The 19,179-nt window shown below is 36.2% G+C and overlaps 1 protein-coding gene and 1 long non-coding RNA gene across 4 annotated transcripts in view; one reads left to right on the top strand and one right to left on the bottom strand.

The window, feature by feature from the left end:
• The first annotated feature begins 23 nt into the window (after positions 1 to 23).
• Positions 24 to 19,110, top strand: LOC123879235 (zinc finger protein Xfin-like). Of its 3 annotated transcripts, XM_045926854.1 has the most exons (30): positions 24 to 149; positions 1,122 to 1,242; positions 1,647 to 3,011; positions 3,390 to 3,499; positions 4,195 to 4,274; positions 4,317 to 4,599; positions 4,690 to 4,782; positions 5,101 to 5,147; positions 5,910 to 6,029; positions 6,378 to 6,439; positions 6,726 to 6,849; positions 7,200 to 7,303; positions 7,984 to 8,160; positions 8,460 to 8,580; positions 9,174 to 9,329; positions 9,714 to 9,837; positions 10,170 to 10,314; positions 10,664 to 10,771; positions 11,431 to 11,569; positions 11,844 to 11,959; positions 12,716 to 12,808; positions 13,390 to 13,490; positions 13,903 to 13,996; positions 14,432 to 14,593; positions 14,958 to 15,102; positions 15,506 to 15,610; positions 16,079 to 16,193; positions 16,700 to 16,836; positions 17,439 to 17,528; positions 18,735 to 19,110. In XM_045926854.1, exons 2-30 carry the CDS (start codon positions 1,133 to 1,135, stop codon positions 18,837 to 18,839), a joined length of 4,731 nt encoding a protein of 1,576 aa, XP_045782810.1. In that variant the 5' UTR covers positions 24 to 149; positions 1,122 to 1,132; the 3' UTR covers positions 18,840 to 19,110. The 3 variants fall into 3 exon arrangements, with proteins under 3 accessions (XP_045782810.1, XP_045782809.1, XP_045782811.1); XM_045926853.1 differs by having other exon boundaries at positions 4,195 to 4,599; XM_045926855.1 differs by lacking the exons at positions 14,432 to 14,593; positions 14,958 to 15,102; positions 16,700 to 16,836; positions 17,439 to 17,528; positions 18,735 to 19,110 and having other exon boundaries at positions 4,195 to 4,599.
• Positions 18,233 to 19,179, bottom strand: part of LOC123879277 — a 12,961-nt gene continuing 12,014 nt past the window's right edge. The window contains exon 3 of the long non-coding RNA XR_006798974.1: positions 18,233 to 18,243. This is a non-coding gene — a long non-coding RNA (uncharacterized LOC123879277). The remainder of the gene's footprint in view (positions 18,244 to 19,179) is intronic.

The following is a 19,179-nucleotide window of genomic DNA, read 5'->3' as shown; positions in this document are numbered from 1 at the left end:
TTAATCTGTGCTACGCAATGTTTTTGTTTTGATTTGAATTTGAATTTTGGCAAAGGATTTTTTATTTTATAAATTCAATTGTTTTCTAATATAAAAATGCCAGTCGCTACGAAAATGAAAACGCCGTGATTTTAAACAACAGAAATCTGGTTAGTTTCTCCTACTATTTAGAATGCTGTATTTTTTTTTCTGCATCCGACGATGGGTACTCCAATTTCTGCACGCCCTACCTGGCCACAAATATTTTACTGGCCAGTGAGAAATATTTTTCCCTACTCAATAAATGTCGACATTTTACTTGGCTAGAAAAATAAACTCTTCCTTTCTAAGTCTATTGAGTATTCAGTAACTACTTTGCATCAAGTTATTTTTGCTACAATATTAATACTTAAATATTTTGAAACCTATTGGAAAAACGAATTTCTTCAATAACTTGTTACAAATTAAACCTGTATTAATCTCATAACTAGCTTAGAATTTAATAAACGATTATTTTTTGGAAAATAAATGGATTATTTCTTGGAAAATAAATTGTTTTTGCTATTTGTAACCTACTGACTATAATACCTTTGAAATCCACTTTCTTGATTTCTATTCCTACCTCATAGGGAGCATTTTGAACCAGACTTAAGTTTCTACATGCTCAACCAGCAACCATCAAGACCTGGCATGGTTAAAAATCTCAATAGAGAATAGAGACTAACCAAAAATACAAGAGATATTCTAATGGTGTTTTCTTACTCTCATAGACTTATAAGACATCAGTTCAACACAGCATATAATTATCATTCAATAACAGGCAAAAGCGGTGATTGCTTAGTGGCTAAGACATCTACCTCCTATTCAGGAGATTGGGGGTTTGATTCCAGGCATGCACCTCTAACATTGCAGAGTTATGTGCGTTTTAAGCAAGTAAATATTACTTGTTTTAATGGTGAAGGAAAACATTGTGGGAAAACTTGCATGTCTGTAACTTCTACATAATGTTCTCAAAGGTGGGTGAATGCTCACTTGATTAATGTGGTGGACTTTGGCCACAGTTTGTCAAGGCCAGATCATTGCTATAAAGTTGTTTCATGCCAAAGATGTTTATTTTTAGTATATTCATTATTTAATTTGAGGTCAATACAAAATGGCAGTATCAGAACCTTTGATTCTCTGCATGGAGAACATCAGTGGAGAAGAAGTGGCACTGAACATTGAACCACAGGACACTTTCCATGTTTTCCTGGAGAAGGCTAAGTAAGTACCTACTCATTACTGGAATATGGATTTTTATTTACCTAATAATACTTATTGTATGGAAAGTTAAAGAGTTCTCATGGAATTTTCAAAACCTAAATCCATGCTGACGAAGTTATAGGTATCAGTTATTTACATTATAAGTATAAGCTTAGATTATCAATACTGTAAAGTGCAGTGTTGGGAGATCTCCCACGAGGTGACAGTCAGGCAACAAGACACAGGGAGTCTCTAGATTTAGGTGGTGCAAGACTGGCATGTGGAAGTCCCTGCAAAAGACCTACGTACAGCAGTGAATGTCTATCGGTTGATAATGATAATGATGAAGCTTAGGTAAACTTTCTGTTGTTTTGTACGTATTTAAAAAATATTTACTAATAAAAACTCCATCAATTCAATTGCAGAATCCTCTTAGGCTATGACGTAGACTTGAACTCTATAACTGGCAATCAACCAGTATCTCTAGACACCAACATCTACACTTTTCTTTTAAAAGCAGAACAACACTTTGAAGGTACTACCCTCAATTCATCAAACTTTGACGAGATAATAGATCAAAATGACAATGACGATCTAGTTTACATTCTAAATGATGGCACTCAAATTCGCGCTTCACAAATACAATTTGACAATGATGAACCCATAATGGATTTGACTGCTGAAGAACTACCTTTCGTTAAGTACAAAGATGATAGTGGAGACGAAAATGAAATTGATAATATGGATACAGATATTACGATAAGGAAAGTTAACATTATCGCAAGCCCAATAGCTCGTTGGTCAAATAAAGACAACCCTAAACGCAGCTTCGCTAATTCTCTACCTTTTAATCTAGTATGTAATAACATTATCAATTTTGAGACACAATTTGATAATTACCTCGAATCCAATTCAAAAACTTACACGAATTTAAGTAATGTTAGCAAAAATAAATCGCCTAAAAGTCTAATAAAGGAGCAAAGCTATGATGATATTAAAGATGATGCTTTATTCACTAGAGAAGATGTATTAAATATGTTGAAAGATACGCCTGTTACTACTTTACCTGTTAACAAAAATCAGACTGAGAAACTGAGGAATGTTAGGAAAACTCATCTTTCCAGAAACGTCAATAAGAATTGGAATTCTAAACCTACCAATATAATCGATGTTGAAACTGGTTTAGAAAAGCAAAAGTGTTTTATCTGTTGTAATAGCGTTGACAATCATGAGAAGTTATACTTATTTGATAAGGAAGACCAAATGTTACATAAGTGTGAGAGAAAATATAATACACAACTCAAAATTATTTGTGATAAATGTTTGACGGAAAATTTCAAGCCGAGCCCAATTAAAAGTCCCAATCAATCTTTAGACAACAATGAGTATTTAGTCATCAAAAATAATCAGCAGTTTATTTTTCAAAAAACCAGTAGTATTGATTTGAAGAGTAGCTATTTTCTTAATAATATTAATATGAATAATAGTAATAATGCTAGTAAAATTAATAAAGTTGCAAGAATTAAAGAGAATGCTGAGTTTGTTAAAGTAGAGATCGGTCCAGACGGAGAGATTGTTACAAAACCGGTAGAAAATGACGTCAAACTCGATGACGTCATGATAGTTAAGGAGAAAAAGGAGAGCTCTAGTGACGTAGAGATTATAGAACCGGATGTGATGGAACCGGAACCGGAAATAGATATGGATGATTTAGAAAACGTTGACGAAGAGGTGAAGGAATTTTTGGGGAAATACCAATGCGATGTTGAGAACACGGAATTCAAATGCCGGTAAATTCACAAATCATATCCGCATTTTTTTCTTAAATTCTGATATAAGTTAACCCTTGAAAAGTTGAAAAGAGCAACCGCCGAGTTTGCTGGTTCTTCTCGGTAGGAACGGCATTCCGATCCAGTAGTAAATTATTTTGTTGTTACTATATCCAAGTAACAAAATAAAGTTAAATAGCACCAAAACCCGACTACAACCCGCGAACTGCCGTTACATAGCGATATCAAGAGTACGGGTCCTTTAAAATAAAGATTTTAGGAGGACCTTTAAAATCGTACTTTTGACGTACTTTTGACATAATATTTGACATAAAGTTAAAATGGCGCGCGAGAAGTCATTCTTTACGCATTATAATAATTTTTTTCTCTGCTCTACAGATTTTGTCAGAAAGAGTTCAAGGATTTGCCAGAAGTGATCGATCACGCTGAAGAGCATAAGCACGACCTTGATGAAGATACAGTCTTCCCGTGTCCTCTCTGTGATTATGGTAAGTCATCATCATCAATCGCCGGCTCACTACTGAGCACGAGTCTCCTCTCAAAGTTCAAAATTCTCCATACTTATTAATATTATAAATGCGAAAGTGGGTCTGTCTGTCTGTCTGTTACCTTTGCACGGCCCAACAGTTTAACCGATACTGACGAAAGGTACAGAGTTAGTTTATATCCCGGGGGGCAGACATAGGCTCCTTTTTATCCCGGAAAATCAAAGAGTTCCCACGGGATTCCTAAAGACCCACCCGCTTCACCGATTTGTATGAGGTACCGAGGTAACTCGCGTCCTTGTAATTGACATAGGCAACTTTTTATCCCGGAAAATCAAACAGTTCCCAAGGCATCTTTAAAACCTAAATCCACGCGGACGAGGTCGTGGGCACCCTCTAGTTCAAAATATTTTTATTCAATTAAACTTTTGTATCGTCAAATGCATCTGCCACTGGTTCGGAATGCCTTTCTCCAAATGAGAAGGGCTTGGACGACGCTGATTAAGTGCGGATTGACAGACTTCACACATTTGAGGACATTATGGAGAACTCTCAAGCATGAAAGTTTCCTCACGATGTTTTCTTTCACCGTTAAAGCAAGTGATATTTATCTGGGTTTAGGGTGGATCATGATGATGGTAATGAATACGGAACCCTCTCAGAGCGTGAATCTTAAGGTCCTACGTTTCTTATAACAGGTTATTCCAATTCAAAATGGCTGAAAGGACACTTAAAAGCGGCTCACGATGTTAAGAAAGAAGATGAGACCGTTAAACAAGTAAAAGATGATGATAAACGAGAAAAAGATAATGTTGAACAGCAAAAAGATGATGGTAAACAAGAAAAAGATCATGTTGAACAAGAAAAAGATGATGTTGAACAACAAAAAGATAATGATATACAAGAAAAAGATGATGTTAAACGGCAAAAAGATGATTGTACACAAGAAAAAGATGATGGGCAAAAAGATGATTGTACACACGAAAAAGATGATGTTAAACAGGAAAAAGATGATTGTAAACATGAAAAAGGTGATGTTATACAAGAACAAGATAATATTGAAGAAGGTGAAAATGAAAATAAGACTAAACAGGAAGATAATAGTATATTTTCAATTATTGTTTTTCTTTGTCAGATGGTTTTGTGTATTTAACTAGGATCTATTTATTATCAAATATTGTTTTTTTTTTCAGATAAAGAAAAAACGAATTCTCCACAATGTTCTCCAGTCGCCAAAAGAACCAGAAGCGCAGTAAAAAGGAAAGATATTGAAAATACGGACAATGGTTAGGTTTAACATTTTACATCATCATCCCATCGCTGGTTCACAGAACAGTTTGGCCATTAGTCCACCACGCAGACCAAGTTTTTTTTTAAATAGCAAGCAAATGAGCAGACCGGTCACTTGATGATAAGTGATTACCGCCGCCCATGAATATTTCCAGCATCAAAGGGACCGCGTCGATGCGTTGCCGGCCTTTTAAGAATTGTGTGGCCTTTTAAGAAATGTAAATGAAAGACACAGTTAATGGCAAAAAAATTACGAATTTTCTATAAATATATTTGCATTTAAAATTAAACTTTGATTTAATATTTTATTCAAGGTAAACGTGAAAATCAAGACACTAAAGAAATTAATTCTAGTGATATGGTTAGTTAAAATGATAAATTATTGTATTAATAACTTGAAATTAACCCCTCATGGGTTTAGGTTTTCTAAGAATTTCCTTTTGATTTTTCGTCATAAAAATTTAGCCTATGCAAGCTCCGAGAGGCAAGCTCTGTACCAAATTTCATAAAATCTGTGTAATGTTATCTGTTAGGCTGTGAAAAGGTCCATTGTTTCGTATTTTATGAATTATTAATTAAAAAAATATATTTATATTATTAAATATTTATTAGAATTTCGTTTAGGGTTCCATACCTCAAAAAGAGAAACAGAACCCTTATTTAATCACTTTGTTGTCTGTCTGTTTGTCAGTCCGTCTGCCGTATTTTTCAAGAAAACCTATAGGGTACTTCTCGTTGACTTAGAATTTGGTAGAAAGGTAGCTCTTATAACACAAGTAAAGGAATAAATCCGAAAACCGTGAATTTGTGGTTACATCACAGAAAAAAAAATGTGTTTCAATTTTCAAAGTAAGATAACTATACCAAGTGGGGTGTCATATGAAAGGGCTTTACCTGTACATTCTAAAACAGATTTTTATTTATTTTTAAGCATAATAATTTTTGATCGTGCAAAATGTCGGAAAAAATACACGAATACGGAACCCTCGGTACGCAAGTCTGACTCACACTTGGCCGGTTTTTTCTTATTTCTCTCGTTTGAGTGTCATTTTCATGTATTTACTTCACTATGAACTATCGTAAACGAATGAATATTTTTTTTTTTTTTTTTAATTCAAAACAGCAAGAGCAAGAAAAGGAAGAAAGCGAGGTCAAACAAGAATGCCAAGAAAGTAGCGATGGCGAATCAATATGGATAGTGCAGACAGGCGACGATGACGAAGAACTAAAGAATTTGCTACAGGTAAGTTTTCGTTACACAGCTAACTTTATAGGTAAGTATGGTTAATGCTGGAGCTAGACTATATATGAGGTAAAAAAGAATTATTTAGAGGTAAGTTTTGTTTACAGATATATTTTCACGGGTAAGTATTGTTAATTCCGGTAAGTAATGATAACTAAAGTAACGAGGATACCAAGACAGTATTTATAGTTATGTCGAGTCGATATGGTAAACTGGTGACGATGAAATATATATATTTTTTTGTATTTATTGCCCCGTATCTCTTAAACGTAATATATCCCAGTACATTATTGTGAAATTGTTAGTGAAATGAAGCTTTACATACTGAAGAAATTAATCTCTTTATAGATATCGGAGGGCAAACAAGACGAGCAGAAGAATTTAAAGAGACACAAGTGTTTTGCATGCAGGTAATACTCAATGCCTATTATATTTCTGTTAATAAAACTAACATACCAAATATAAAAGAGAATTTATCTATCAAACCATAGCCGGCCCACACGGAATGTGAAAGACTGCGAAGGAAAACATCGTGAGGAAATCTGCATGCCTGAGAGTTCTCCATAATGTTCTCAAAGGTGTGTGAAGTCTGCCAAGCCGCACTTGGCCAGCGCACCTTCTCATTGCAACAGGAGACCCGTGCTCTGTAGTGGGCCGGAGATGGGTTGAGATGATGACATTATTCTTTCGTTTTAGCCAAATCTTTCCGACCGCCGTGAGTTTAACAACCCACAAATGTCGAAAGCGTGGCAGGAAAAGACAATTCAATTTTACCAAAGACGAGTCAGCGGTGTTTTCTAAAAAAGAGGATGTCATTAAGGTACCCACATCATTTTTGATTTTGTAAAAGGTTGCTCAAGTGTCGGACTCGCAAACGACGGGTTCCATACCATCGCACAAGAAATAACACTTTTAATTTTTCTTTCAAACTTTCATGGCGTCCATTTTGAAATTTTTATTATTTGAAGTTTTAATTTGTTTATAACGTCAATAGAAATACACATTCTGTGAAAATTTCTTCTCGTTACCTATTACGGTTCACGAGATACACCCTGGCAAACGACAGACGGACGGACGGCCGAACAGCAGAGGCTTAGTAACCTATTACTAAGCCCGGCCCTTTAGCATCCTTTTTCGTATTTATAATATTTAGTATGGTTGTTTTTGCAGAGACCATGTAAAAGAAAAAATCGTGAAATCGACGATCCTCAGATAGTCACCTGTCATAACTGCAACGAATCATTTTCGTCTAAAGTCAGACTCAAATTCCACATGTAAGTATTGTCACAGGTAAGTTTCATATATTTTAGGTATGTATAGTCAAAGGTAAGTCTTATGTATAATGTACGTAATAAAACTGTAAACGGGCGAATGCTGTGCATTTTTGAAAATTTTAATCGGGGGTATTATTTTGTGAAATAGTGCTTGCTCAAAGCAAGTTTTTTTTTGTTTTTCTTTCTGTACGAAACTATGAAACTTCTGAACGGGTTTGAACGCCAATTGGCATACTTTTTAGCCCGAGAACAATGAGATTCGTATGGGATAGAGAATGAAAATCTTTGTCGATGTTACAATAGTTACATCAGTGCCTATAATAAACTCACTGGCATTATAGCAGTCTAGTTACTAGGCTCTAGTGGTTAACACATCGCCCCTAGTCGGAGGTCGGGAGTTAGATCCCGGGTTCCTAACTTTTCGAAGTGAGTGAGTTAACTTTTCGTTTTAAAGCAATTAATATCACTTACTTTAATGTGACGGAAAACATCGTGATGAAACCTGCATGCTTGAGAGTTCTTCATAACGCTCTCAAAGGTGTGTGAAGTCTGCCAATCCGCAGTTGGCCAGCGAGGTGGACTATTGCTGAAACACTTCAGATTCTGATAAAAGACCCGTCCTCAGTAGTAGGCTGGCGATGGATTGATGATGATTTTTAAAAAAACTCGAATTTCACCAGGCAGTTCCACGAACCAACAAACCTCTTAAGATCGGATGGGCAGTACGCGTGTGCAGTGTGTGAAGACGCAGCGTTCCCTACTGAGACGGAATTGTTCGACCACGTGCATTTTCAGCATACCAAGCAGAAACGGTGGCAGTGTCCCGTTAAGGACTGTGCGAAGATGTTCTTTTTAAGGTACCTAGCTACAAAAATGTCTATTCTCTCTTGCTTTCAAGGTTGCTACTTCACATACTTTATCATTTTATCATTTTGTATCAGAAACATTGAGAAAAAAGTTTATTTGTCTTTACCTTTCCTTGCCAAATTTCATGATTCTAGGTCAACTGGGTCCCTATAGGTTTTCTTGACAACGAACACAACACGAACGAACACACACAAGGACAACGAAGTGATCCTATAAGTGTTTCGTTTTTCCTGTTGAGGTACGGAACCCTAAAAAATGCCATATAAATTAAAAAAACTTGTTTTCACAGGGCTACTTTAACGAAGCACAGTCGCACACACACAGACACAAGGCGCTATGTATGTGTGACATGCGGCAAAAGGTTCCTTGACAAGCAGACCTTAGATGAACACGGTGTTACACATTTACAGGTAACGGCAATCCTCAGGTTACTTTTATTCACAGGTAAGTTTGATTAATGAACCATTCTGGTCGTCAAACGGTAGTGTCAAAATCCAAATCAAATAGTTTATTCAAATTGGGATCATTGTACACTTTTTGATTGTCAAATTGTGGAATTTTTCTTTTGTTTAGAGGCTTGTATATGTCTGTATGTCAGCCATTTTGGGATTTGTAATATAATAATGTAATGGTGATAGTTAACTACGTAAACTTAAGTCTATCTTACTTGACTTTGTTTTTAAGTCTATCCTGTATTTTATTCTTTGTCATAGTATTACGCAATAAAAATGTTTAAATAAATAAATTTAAAACTAAAGCTACGAGGGTTCCAAACGTGCACAGGTCTGAGAAGAGCCCTCAACAATCTTTTAAGTTTACGTAATTAATTATTACCATCATCATACAAATCTAACAATTCAGATCATCAAAAGGAGTACAATAGTACCTACTTTGAATAAATGATTTTGAGTTTGAGTCAGTTAGTCAGTTACCTTTTCCTTTTATATTTTTAGATAAAGATTAATGTTCACATGACAGATTGTTAAAAACCTTTCTACTGTAGATCAAACCGTTCCAATGTCACATATGTCTCAAGCAACTGACGCGGCGGTCTCGTCTGCGCATGCACTTGCGCGCTCACGAGGAAGAACTCTCACCGGCTTTAGTGCTGGTCTGTGCGATCTGCAGCAGGGCTTTCAGAGACCAAGGCGATGCTCAGGTAAATATAGAGCTATTCGTAGGAGCTTACATTAGGCTGCATTAATGCGACTTACCTAAATATCACGACAGGTAAGTATTATTTATACTTATAGGTAATAACTGTTCAGAAACGAACTCTTATCATCGAGAAATGTTTCTACTGAATAAATCACAATAGATTAATTTTGGAATTTTAAAGAATAGGTTAAAATATTGAATTGTAATTTGTACTAATGTTGCATGCCCGATTATGTAAGGTGAAACATTTACAATTTACTGGACAATAAGAAATAACATCTCATTGTGAAAATGTTTCTGCAAATAAAGAATCTTGAATCTTAAAACGATTTCCAAAAATTAGTCAAATAGGTTATTACCTAATGTAGTGCAAATTAATTCATAGGAGCACGCTACAAAATCTACAGAATGTGTAGAGGCGTTCACAAGTGACATCAAGCAGGAAGATGAGTCCACTGAGCAGCTCTCTCCCACTAGTGGGATTGTCAGACACTCTGTGCGAGTTGTGGGTGAGTGCTCTTGCGATATTTATTCGGTTCTTCGTATCATTGTCATCTCAGACCTGCTAGGTGATTCGCTAACTCAGTGTCTAACACTGAATGATAGCCACCAAGCTTATTTATTAATCCTTTGGAGGTTTAACACAAAAAAATATTTTTAGCGGATGTCTACGTCATAATAGCTATCTGCATGCCTTTCAGCCCTATCGTCCAGTAGTTTGAGCGGTGCGTTGATAGACCAGTTAGTCAGTCAGTCAGTCACCTTTTCCTTTTATATCTTTATGAAAGATTAGAATAGCCTTTAGTAAAAAATGCTAAATGAATGCATTAAAACTTCACAGAACTCTCTCAAGTTAAACCGCCTATACCTAAAGAAATAAATAACGAAGAAAGTGAAAAGTTACTGTCACCTTTGGACGATGGAGCAAGAAATATTATACGCGTAGTTCGCATTGAGAAGGCTTTCAGATGCGAATATTGTGAAGAGTTAGTCCTGTATTACTTTCATATTTATATCATATCCCACACAATACCTTTTTTACCCGACTGCAGCAAAGCCAAAAGGAAGTGTTATGATATTAGCAGTCTACGTTTGTATTTATGTGTGTTCCATCGTAGCGTCTAAACTACCGAGCCGATTTTGATGAATAATGTGTCGATCGATTCGCTTTTATGATCCGGGTGATATAGGCTATTTCATACGAAAAACATCGACATGACGGATGCGAAAAAAAGTGGGGGTCTGCAAAAATTTTTATTTACTATTGTATCGAGTTGTTTAACTTTCGTTTAATTTCAATACAAAATAACTGAGTATTACTGTTTTATATTACAGTGTATTTTACTTGGAGGACGCACTTAACAGCCATAGAATCTTACACAAAAATATAAAAAACCCATTTACTTGTCACATATGCAAAGTAAGATTTGCTACTTATTCAAGGTAAGTTTGAATTATCTCAAGTAATTTTATAACTAATTGTTTTTGCAAGTGAAGTAAAAATTTGTTATAAAAAATCTTGTACCTATAATAATAAATACCTTGTACTCGTAATAAATCTATTGCGTGCCCACTACTGAACACGTGTCTCCTCTCAGAAGAGTCCATCGCGGAAGCTAAGTACGGATTGGCAGACTTTACATACCTTTGAGATCATTATAGAGAACTCTCAGGCATGCAGGTTTTCTCACGATGTTTTCCTTCACCGTTAAAGCAAAAAAAAATTATAATATGTTAAACTAGTGACCTGAGTGACCCATCCTACGAGTAGCATCGCGCGGATGCAATGTAGATACTAATGTGGTGTCAGTGTAATTATTTTGTTATATTTTAAAAGAATAAGAGAGCAAAAAAAAAATTTTTCGATGAAAGCTCTCAGATGGCTTGATTTCTTCCGACATCCTGATCAACTTTCGTCATATTTTAACAAATTTGCACAGAACAATATTTTACTATAAGTGTAAACCTTCCTCTTGAACCACTATATCTATTGATAAAAACCACATTAAAATCCGTTGCGGAGTTTAAAAGATCTAAGCGTACAGAAAGACAGACGGCGGGAAGCGACTTTGTTTTATACTTAATATTGTTAAATAAAACAGATGTACGACACATAAAACTACCCACGGTTTTTACAAACGAAGTGCCATAGAAGGTCGTTTGGAGGAACGCACTGGCCCAGCGAACGCTGGCATACTTGGCTATGGAGGATTCCCCGTTGTTAAGCACTTTCTGTGTGAGGTAAGTTACGTTAAATAACAGGTAATAGGCATGAATGAATAAAATATGCTCTTTGTACACTAAAAGACAATTAATACAAATATGCGAAAATAAATAAGCTTAAAAAATAAAGTAAAGATGAAAGATTTTCAGGTAATAATTAATCAGATTGAAAAATGCTCATTAAAGTAAAAATAATAATTTACGATCTAAATCTTTCAACCTGATTCAGGTTATATATAAATTAAATTTCATTTTATTATTCATTTTTTTTTCATATCATTTAATCTTTCAGGATTGCGGTCGATCGTATCTACATTGGACGTATTTTCAAGTACATCGTCGTATGAAACACGCAAACGAAAAGTTTATGTTCAAATGTAATCAATGTGAACTTATTTTTCCTAACAGGTATAATATTTTATTCAATTTTAATTATCTTCATAGACTTTCTTCATCACATGACCAGAAGCGTAATACATGTTAGCACTGGACCCAGACGACGGGGCAGACCTCGACAAACCTGGATGTCAGTAGTATTGAACGACCTGAAAACAGCCCAAATAGACACAATGACGACCCAAAACAGAACAACTTTGAGAAATATGGTTAGGAGAGCCGACCCCAATTAACGTGGGAAAAGGCTAGGTTTATATATATTTAATTATCTTCATAGAACATTCACTCTTATGTATGAATCTTATGAGAATATTTTCTAGCCCACTTAAATTATATCCGGAATTACTTTAAAGCCAGAAATGAAGTGCGTATCGTTTCCAGAAACGGAAACAAACGGAAATTGGCATGCGTACTACGTATTTAGGATCCCTCTTCCATGTTACAAAATATAAGTTCCTGAGAGGAACTTAAGGAATCGACGCCATCGTGGAAAATGTACCCATTTATTCAATTTATTTGAAAATTATTGAATCAAAAATAGTAAAATTTACAGTTTATGCAATCTAAAATTTTCGTAAATATGTTGAAAAAATAAAGCTTGCTTGTTGAACTGAAGTTGTTCAAGCGTAATCAATTTAGTGGAAAATCAGCACAATTTTCAATCAGATTCTGATCTTAAAAGATGTGATGTTTGGATTATTCATATCTCTTACTTCACGAAAGAAAGTTGATTTGCTGATGTTCTATGAAATTGGATATATATTTTAGTTGGAGCGCAACCTATCACAGAAAAAAGGTACATAGTAAAAATGGACAAGACGAAAATGGAGGCTTTACGAAGATTATGCAAGATAATCACAGGTAAGTTTGGATAACGTGTTATTGGTATAAATTGCTTATACCAATTTACAGGTAAGTATAGATAATGGGTTAGTGCTTAGTCTAAATTACAGTTAAGTTTGAATAACGTTTAAAATAATTAGGCCAAATTACAGAAAAGTATGAAGAATGAAGGTTAAATTGCTTAGTCTAAATTATAGGTAAATTTGAATGACGCGTTGAAGAAAAACGTCGTGAGGATACCTGCATGCCTTAGAGTTTTTAGGGTTCCGTACCTCAAAAGGAAAAACGGAACCCTTATAAGCACATTTTGTTTTCTGTCTGTCTGTCTGTCTGTCCATCTGTCCGTCCATCCGACCTAGTTACATCACAAAAAAAAATGTGTTTCGATTATCAAAGTAAGATAACTATACCAAGTGGGGTATCATATAAAAGGGCTTTAGTTGTACATTTTAAAACAGATTTTCATTTATTTTTATGCAAGATAGTTTTTGATTTATCATGCAAAATGACGGAAAAAATTCACGAGTACGGAACCCTCGGTGCGCGAGTCTGACTCGCACTTGGCCGGTTTTTTAAACAGCTATACGTTTTTATTACAGAATTCCTTGTCGAGACTGTGAAGAAGTGTTGCCAAACAAAATAGCTCTCTATAAACATAGGCAGAAGGAACACTGCGATGCAACTTTGATTTATAAAGAAGGTAATAGATGAAGTATGAAATGTAACACAAAAACAAAAAAATTTAGTTATATTTTGCCATAGTAATTTATTGTATATAATTTTTTTTTTGTAAAAATCGTTCTTTGCAATATTCAACATATATACGATATTTTTTCAACATTTACATAGGAAGCAATCTTCGCTAAAGTCAAATGTTTTTTTGACCTTACCTAAAATTATGTTGTGGATTGAATTTAAAAATTGCTACTTAGTAGTAAATAATATTTTTGTAACTGTCAAGAAAGTCGTTTTTTGCAATACGCCACAGAATTGAACGCACAATTGCAATTTTTTTTGTAATTTAAAATACAGTTGTAGAATTTGGCAAAGTATTAGCTTTTCTTTTTCGATTAGCCTAGGTACTTTAATAGTAAACCTAATTTTATTTCTAGAAAACTGCTCAGACCAAGAAGAGCCTGACACTACAATTTGTACTAAATGTGGACATAATTTACGCAGTGTAGTTGCACTGAAGAAGCATGTCAAGTGAGTTATTTTTATTTTAAGGATCATAATGACAGTTTAATTTAAAAAGCCGTGACAGCAAGGTAAGAGATGATGCAGTCTAAAATAGAAGCGAACTAACCTGGAAGCGGTATGGCAGTTTTCATTAAACCCATATTCCTTTGGTTTCTACACGGCATCGTACGGAACGCTTACTCGTTTGGTGGCACGGCTTTGCTTCTTCTTCTTCTTCTCTCTGGGCTGGTTTCCGCACTTAAATACGGCTTTGCTTATAAAATGGTAACTAGCCACGGTTGAATTCTCCCACGAAATTCCAAATTTCATTTCCCCATAAAACTCTAAACTCTTGAATTGAACCCGGGACCTCCCACTAATAAGACCACAGCGCTTACCAACGCGCCAGAGAGACCGTCAAAATGTGCAGCAAAACTAGTCTTACTCCCCCTTACTCAACAGAGAAGTGCACGGCTGTCCATCAGGCGGGCCCTATGCTCGCGCGCACACGTGCCCGGTGTGTGCGCGCGTGTTCCGCTCTGCGTCCGTGCGCAATGAGCACGTACGCGCGCACACTAGCGACCAGCCCATCTCTTGCGATGTGTGCGGCGTTACTTTTACACGGTTAGTGTACGTTAACTATTTACTCTTATCACAAACTAGATGATGCCCGCGACTTCATTGCGTGGATTTAGGTTTTTATAAAAAATCCCGTGGGAACCCTTTGAGTTGCCTGTGTTAATTTCCAGGACGCAAACTACCTCTGTACCTTTCATAGAAATCGGTTAAACGAATAGGCCTTTAAGAATATGGTGGGAATTCTTTGATTTTCTGAGTTTGCCCTTCCCCGGAATGTAAGCTAACTCTGCACCAAATTTCATCAAAATCGGTTAAACTGTTGGACCATGAAAAGCTGGCAGACAGACAGACACACTTTCGCATTAAGTGTGGATTAGTATGTATTAGTTAGTTATTCTGTCCGGTATAGGGCGATAGAGATGCGGAACCACAGGCTCATCCACTCGGGCACCCGGCCGTGGGGATGCACACGGTGTCCCAAACGGTTCCGGGTCAAATCCGACCTGAAAACGCATATGAAAGTCAAACATCCCACGCATTTGGCGGTGATTGAGGTACGTACCTCAGGGTTATATTCTATATATCTTTTATTTTTCTAAAAAAAATTTTTAATGTCTTTGATGGTGTGACAATGTGTGTAAGGTGAATAAAAAAAAGAAAAATTGTGCAAAAATCAACTGACTTTCTAAATTAAGTAAAAGTAAGTCAATGACCAATTCTTTCTTTCCTTCCTTCCTTTTCCTTCCGGCTTCCATTTTCCCGGCTAGCTATAATATTGGTAGGTACCTTCAAAAGAAGAGTAAATAGACGCCAAAGATAGACGCCTACTAGGCCAGCGCGCTTCACTTTAGGCTGCATCATCTTTTACAAACTTATTAATAGAACTATAGAGACCTATGCTATTATTTACTTTCTTTAAATAAGAAAAATTAATATAGTGAATTCAAATTTTCTTAGATCCAGGGTACCAGTTGCACGCCAGAAGAGGCTCTGCAACATCTTAAGAACAACAATATAAGCCAAGACAGAGTCATTGAAATTACTATGATCTCTTTTACTAAGGTAAGTTACGACAGTACGATCTGCGAAAAGTACTAGGCTAGTGTGTATAAGCTTTATAAACAGTGTGTGTAAATCTTGCACTATTTTTGGAACCATTTTTTTTACTTTGCCAAACTACAAACTCGACTTTGCAACAGTTCGCGTCAGTAAAATAAAAATAAAATAAAAATGGCCAGCTTGTAAATAAATAACTACGTATTTATTTTTACTGTAACCGACTGCAAAGTCTGCCAAGGTGACTTTGGAATAGTCCGCATCAGAAAAAGATAAATCTTTGAGCACGCAACTTCTTACCTTCTTAGTAGTAGTAGTACTGCGTAGTAGCACTGTTGCAAATTCTGCAATGTCAACTTTGTAAAAGTCCGCCACAAGTACTTACCTACCAAGTGTACCTAATATAAAAATATTTTATAGAATAAAATATTTGTTATTTCTTGATATAGTTTATCATATCCATTATGTCTATAGGATTCCACAAACATAGTACCGAATTCTATGCGAGCTCTGTCTATGTTATCCGATGTGCCACGAACGAAAATAGATTGCAACTGGGACAGGAACATGGCTACCCTTGACCAGTCTAGTAAGTAAAAAGACCGCATTTTATCAGAAATTGTCTGTAAAAAAAACCATTTACATAACAATCGGTCAATCAGCCGGCAAAATTTTGCCGATGCGTCTTATAAAAATGGTAGTACTAAAAAGTAATAAGATCGGCTTTGGCCAAAACTTCGGTCCATTTTGGCCGAAGGTTAATTTTTGCTGAAAGTGGCCCAACCCGAAGGTTCGGTCGGAAACTACACTATTTGCGAATATACGGCCAGAGTAGCGATGGGGGTTTTTTCGTCTCAAAAAAAAAAAACAATCTAATAAAACAGACAATCGATCGTTCAATTGTTCGATTCATTTTTTAACGATCTGGAACGAATAAAAAATCAATTGCATTAGATTTTCTATTCATTCGTCCCAGACCCGCGTGCGTAACAATTGAACAATCGAAAACAATAGAATAATAATTCGATTGTTATTCGAATCAATTGCACATAGCTAACCCAGGGTGGGTCAGTTCAATCAAACAAAATTTTTCAGATACATTTCAACTAATTCAACCTGACCGAGGTATAGAAAAAACCCTGCGAAAACCCCTCATACTGCAAAGAAGTAATGAAGCTCCACAGAATTTGCAACGCACCTACAATATACCTGCGCAGAATGTCGCTGGAGAGGTAAGGAGAATTGGGCACTGTTGCGACTTTTAGGGCCCGCTTATACTAAAACCAAAAAATGTAAGATTTCAAGCTCCAAATTAACCATCATAGGAAAGACTTCCACATAATTGAATACATGTTTAAAATAAATCAATCTTTCGTATTGACATTTAATGTAACATTTTTGCAAAAACTATTTTAGTTATTTTGTAGTGATCAATCTCCCGCACCTAGTTTTAATGAAAAAAATAACAGACTCAACTTTGAAGCCCTAAATCGCGAACGTCAGGATAGTCTCTGAAGTGCTGGAAAACTGATGAAATATCTTCCAAATAATTGTACCTAAATACCTATTTAATATTTAGTACCTATATAGACAAATTTGGTCCTTGATCAATTAAATAACAAATAAAGAATCTCATCGACCAGCCATCCTGACGTCCTGAAGATCCGCGCACTCTAGCCACGGCCGAAACCTCCCACCAGACCAGACCAGAGAAATTATAAAATTCCAACTGCCTGCCGGGAATCGAACCCGGGACCTTCCATTAATAACACCAAAGAGCTTTTCAGCGCCAAGGAGGCCGTCAAAAGAATACAAAAATTGCCTTAAATTGTAGATCCCTACGATACTGCAACAAAGCAACGAGGTCTCACAGAACCCACAAGATACCTTCAACATTACTCCTTTGCAGAACATTGACGGAGAGGTAATATAAACATTTTGTTTGCACATTATATAGAAGCAGGCGTTACTTTGCGGAAGTCCATCATATACAAAGTATCAAAAGCTTAATTTGCAATAATCCGCTAAAAAAGGCAAATCTGTATGGTACAATATGCACCGCCCGCCCTCCCGCTGCTAAGCATGCAGGAAAAGCCAGCCACCAAGCAAGCCCCAAGTACCACCGCGCTTTGCAATTGTGCATTGTCAGGTCTACATCTCCTGACGATCGAACATCCTGAGGCATCGTCAAGGTCTACATCCGTATGTAGTCGAAATTCTCCGAACACGTACGAAACGATTTGCTTCCTCTTTCCTAATTCGAACAGCTAGGATATGGAACGCCCTTCCAGCGTCAGTTTTCCCTTCCACCTATAATATGGGTACCTTCAAGTCAAGAGTGAATAGGCAACTTCTAGGCAAGCGCGCTCCATCTTAGGCTGCATCATCACTTGCTAGCAGGTCTGATTGCAGCCAAGCGCTAGTCTATATATGTAATATTAAAAAAAAAAAATGCTCCGGTGTCAGAGCGAAACGTCCGTCGTGTGTGTTCTGGTAAATTTGTGTGGTGTTGCGTGGTGTTACTTGGGGCTTGCTTGGTGGCTGGCTTTTCCTGCATGCTTAGCAGTGGGAGGGCGGGTGGTGCATGTTGCATGCTGTATATTGTACCATACAGATTTGCCTTTTTAGCAAATTAAGCTCTTGATTCTTTGTATATTTTGCCTGCAGTTAATACATAGTACTTCAGGGCCCGTTCTTATCTATTTTAGGATACTTTATTCGTCGGATTTAGTGTCACTTACCTGTAGAATTAAGTCTACACTTACCTGTAACTTTTTAGGGAACACATATCTGTTTGAATTAGTCTCACTTACCCGTCCAATTAGGGATACACGTTCGATCTGTCATCTTTTACTCCCATAGGGAATACTTACCTATCAATTTAGTCCCACTTACCTGTCAAGTTATGGATAAATTATCAGTCTCTAATTTAAGATTTAAGGTGCCCAAATTCAGGCATGATTTTCAGTAATACTTAGCTGTCAAAAGTGGTATTTACTTGTTATTTTGTTTTAATTATTTATTATTGATTCTTATTAGAGAAATCTTAAAAAAAAAAACAAATTGATTGCATTAAATTTATATACCGTTAATCCCTAAGTTTATAGTTTATATATTACTCTTTTTACAGAATTTGTCGACTCTAAATTTGCAGCTTTTATTGCAAGGAGACGCTCTAGTCAAAGGGAACCAAATGGTTCAACTGCAATCAGACGATGGAATATTGTTAGAATAAGCTATTGGAAGTTTTGAAAGGTCCCGGGTTATATTCCAGGCCGAAGAAATTCGGAACTTTATAATTTCAAAACTTTCTTTGGTCTGGTCTGGTAGGTGGCTTCGGCTGTGGCTAGTTACCACCCTCCGACAAAGCCGTGCCTCGAAGTGATTTCTCGTTCACTGCACCAGGGAGGTCGCCTTCTTAGATTAATATTATAGACTTGAGGATGCCCGCGACTTCGTCCGCGTGGATGTAGGTTTTTGAAGATACCGTGGGAACTGTTTGGTTTTCTGGGATAAAAGTTGTCTATGTCAATAACATGGACGCAAGCTACCTCTGTATCAAACATACAAATCGC

Source organism: Maniola jurtina, chromosome 27, assembly GCF_905333055.1.
Source record: "Maniola jurtina chromosome 27, ilManJurt1.1, whole genome shotgun sequence".
Lineage (NCBI taxonomy): Eukaryota > Metazoa > Arthropoda > Insecta > Lepidoptera > Nymphalidae > Maniola > Maniola jurtina.
Note: the sequence above shows the minus strand (reverse complement) of the source record. Positions and strands in the feature narration are given on the sequence as shown.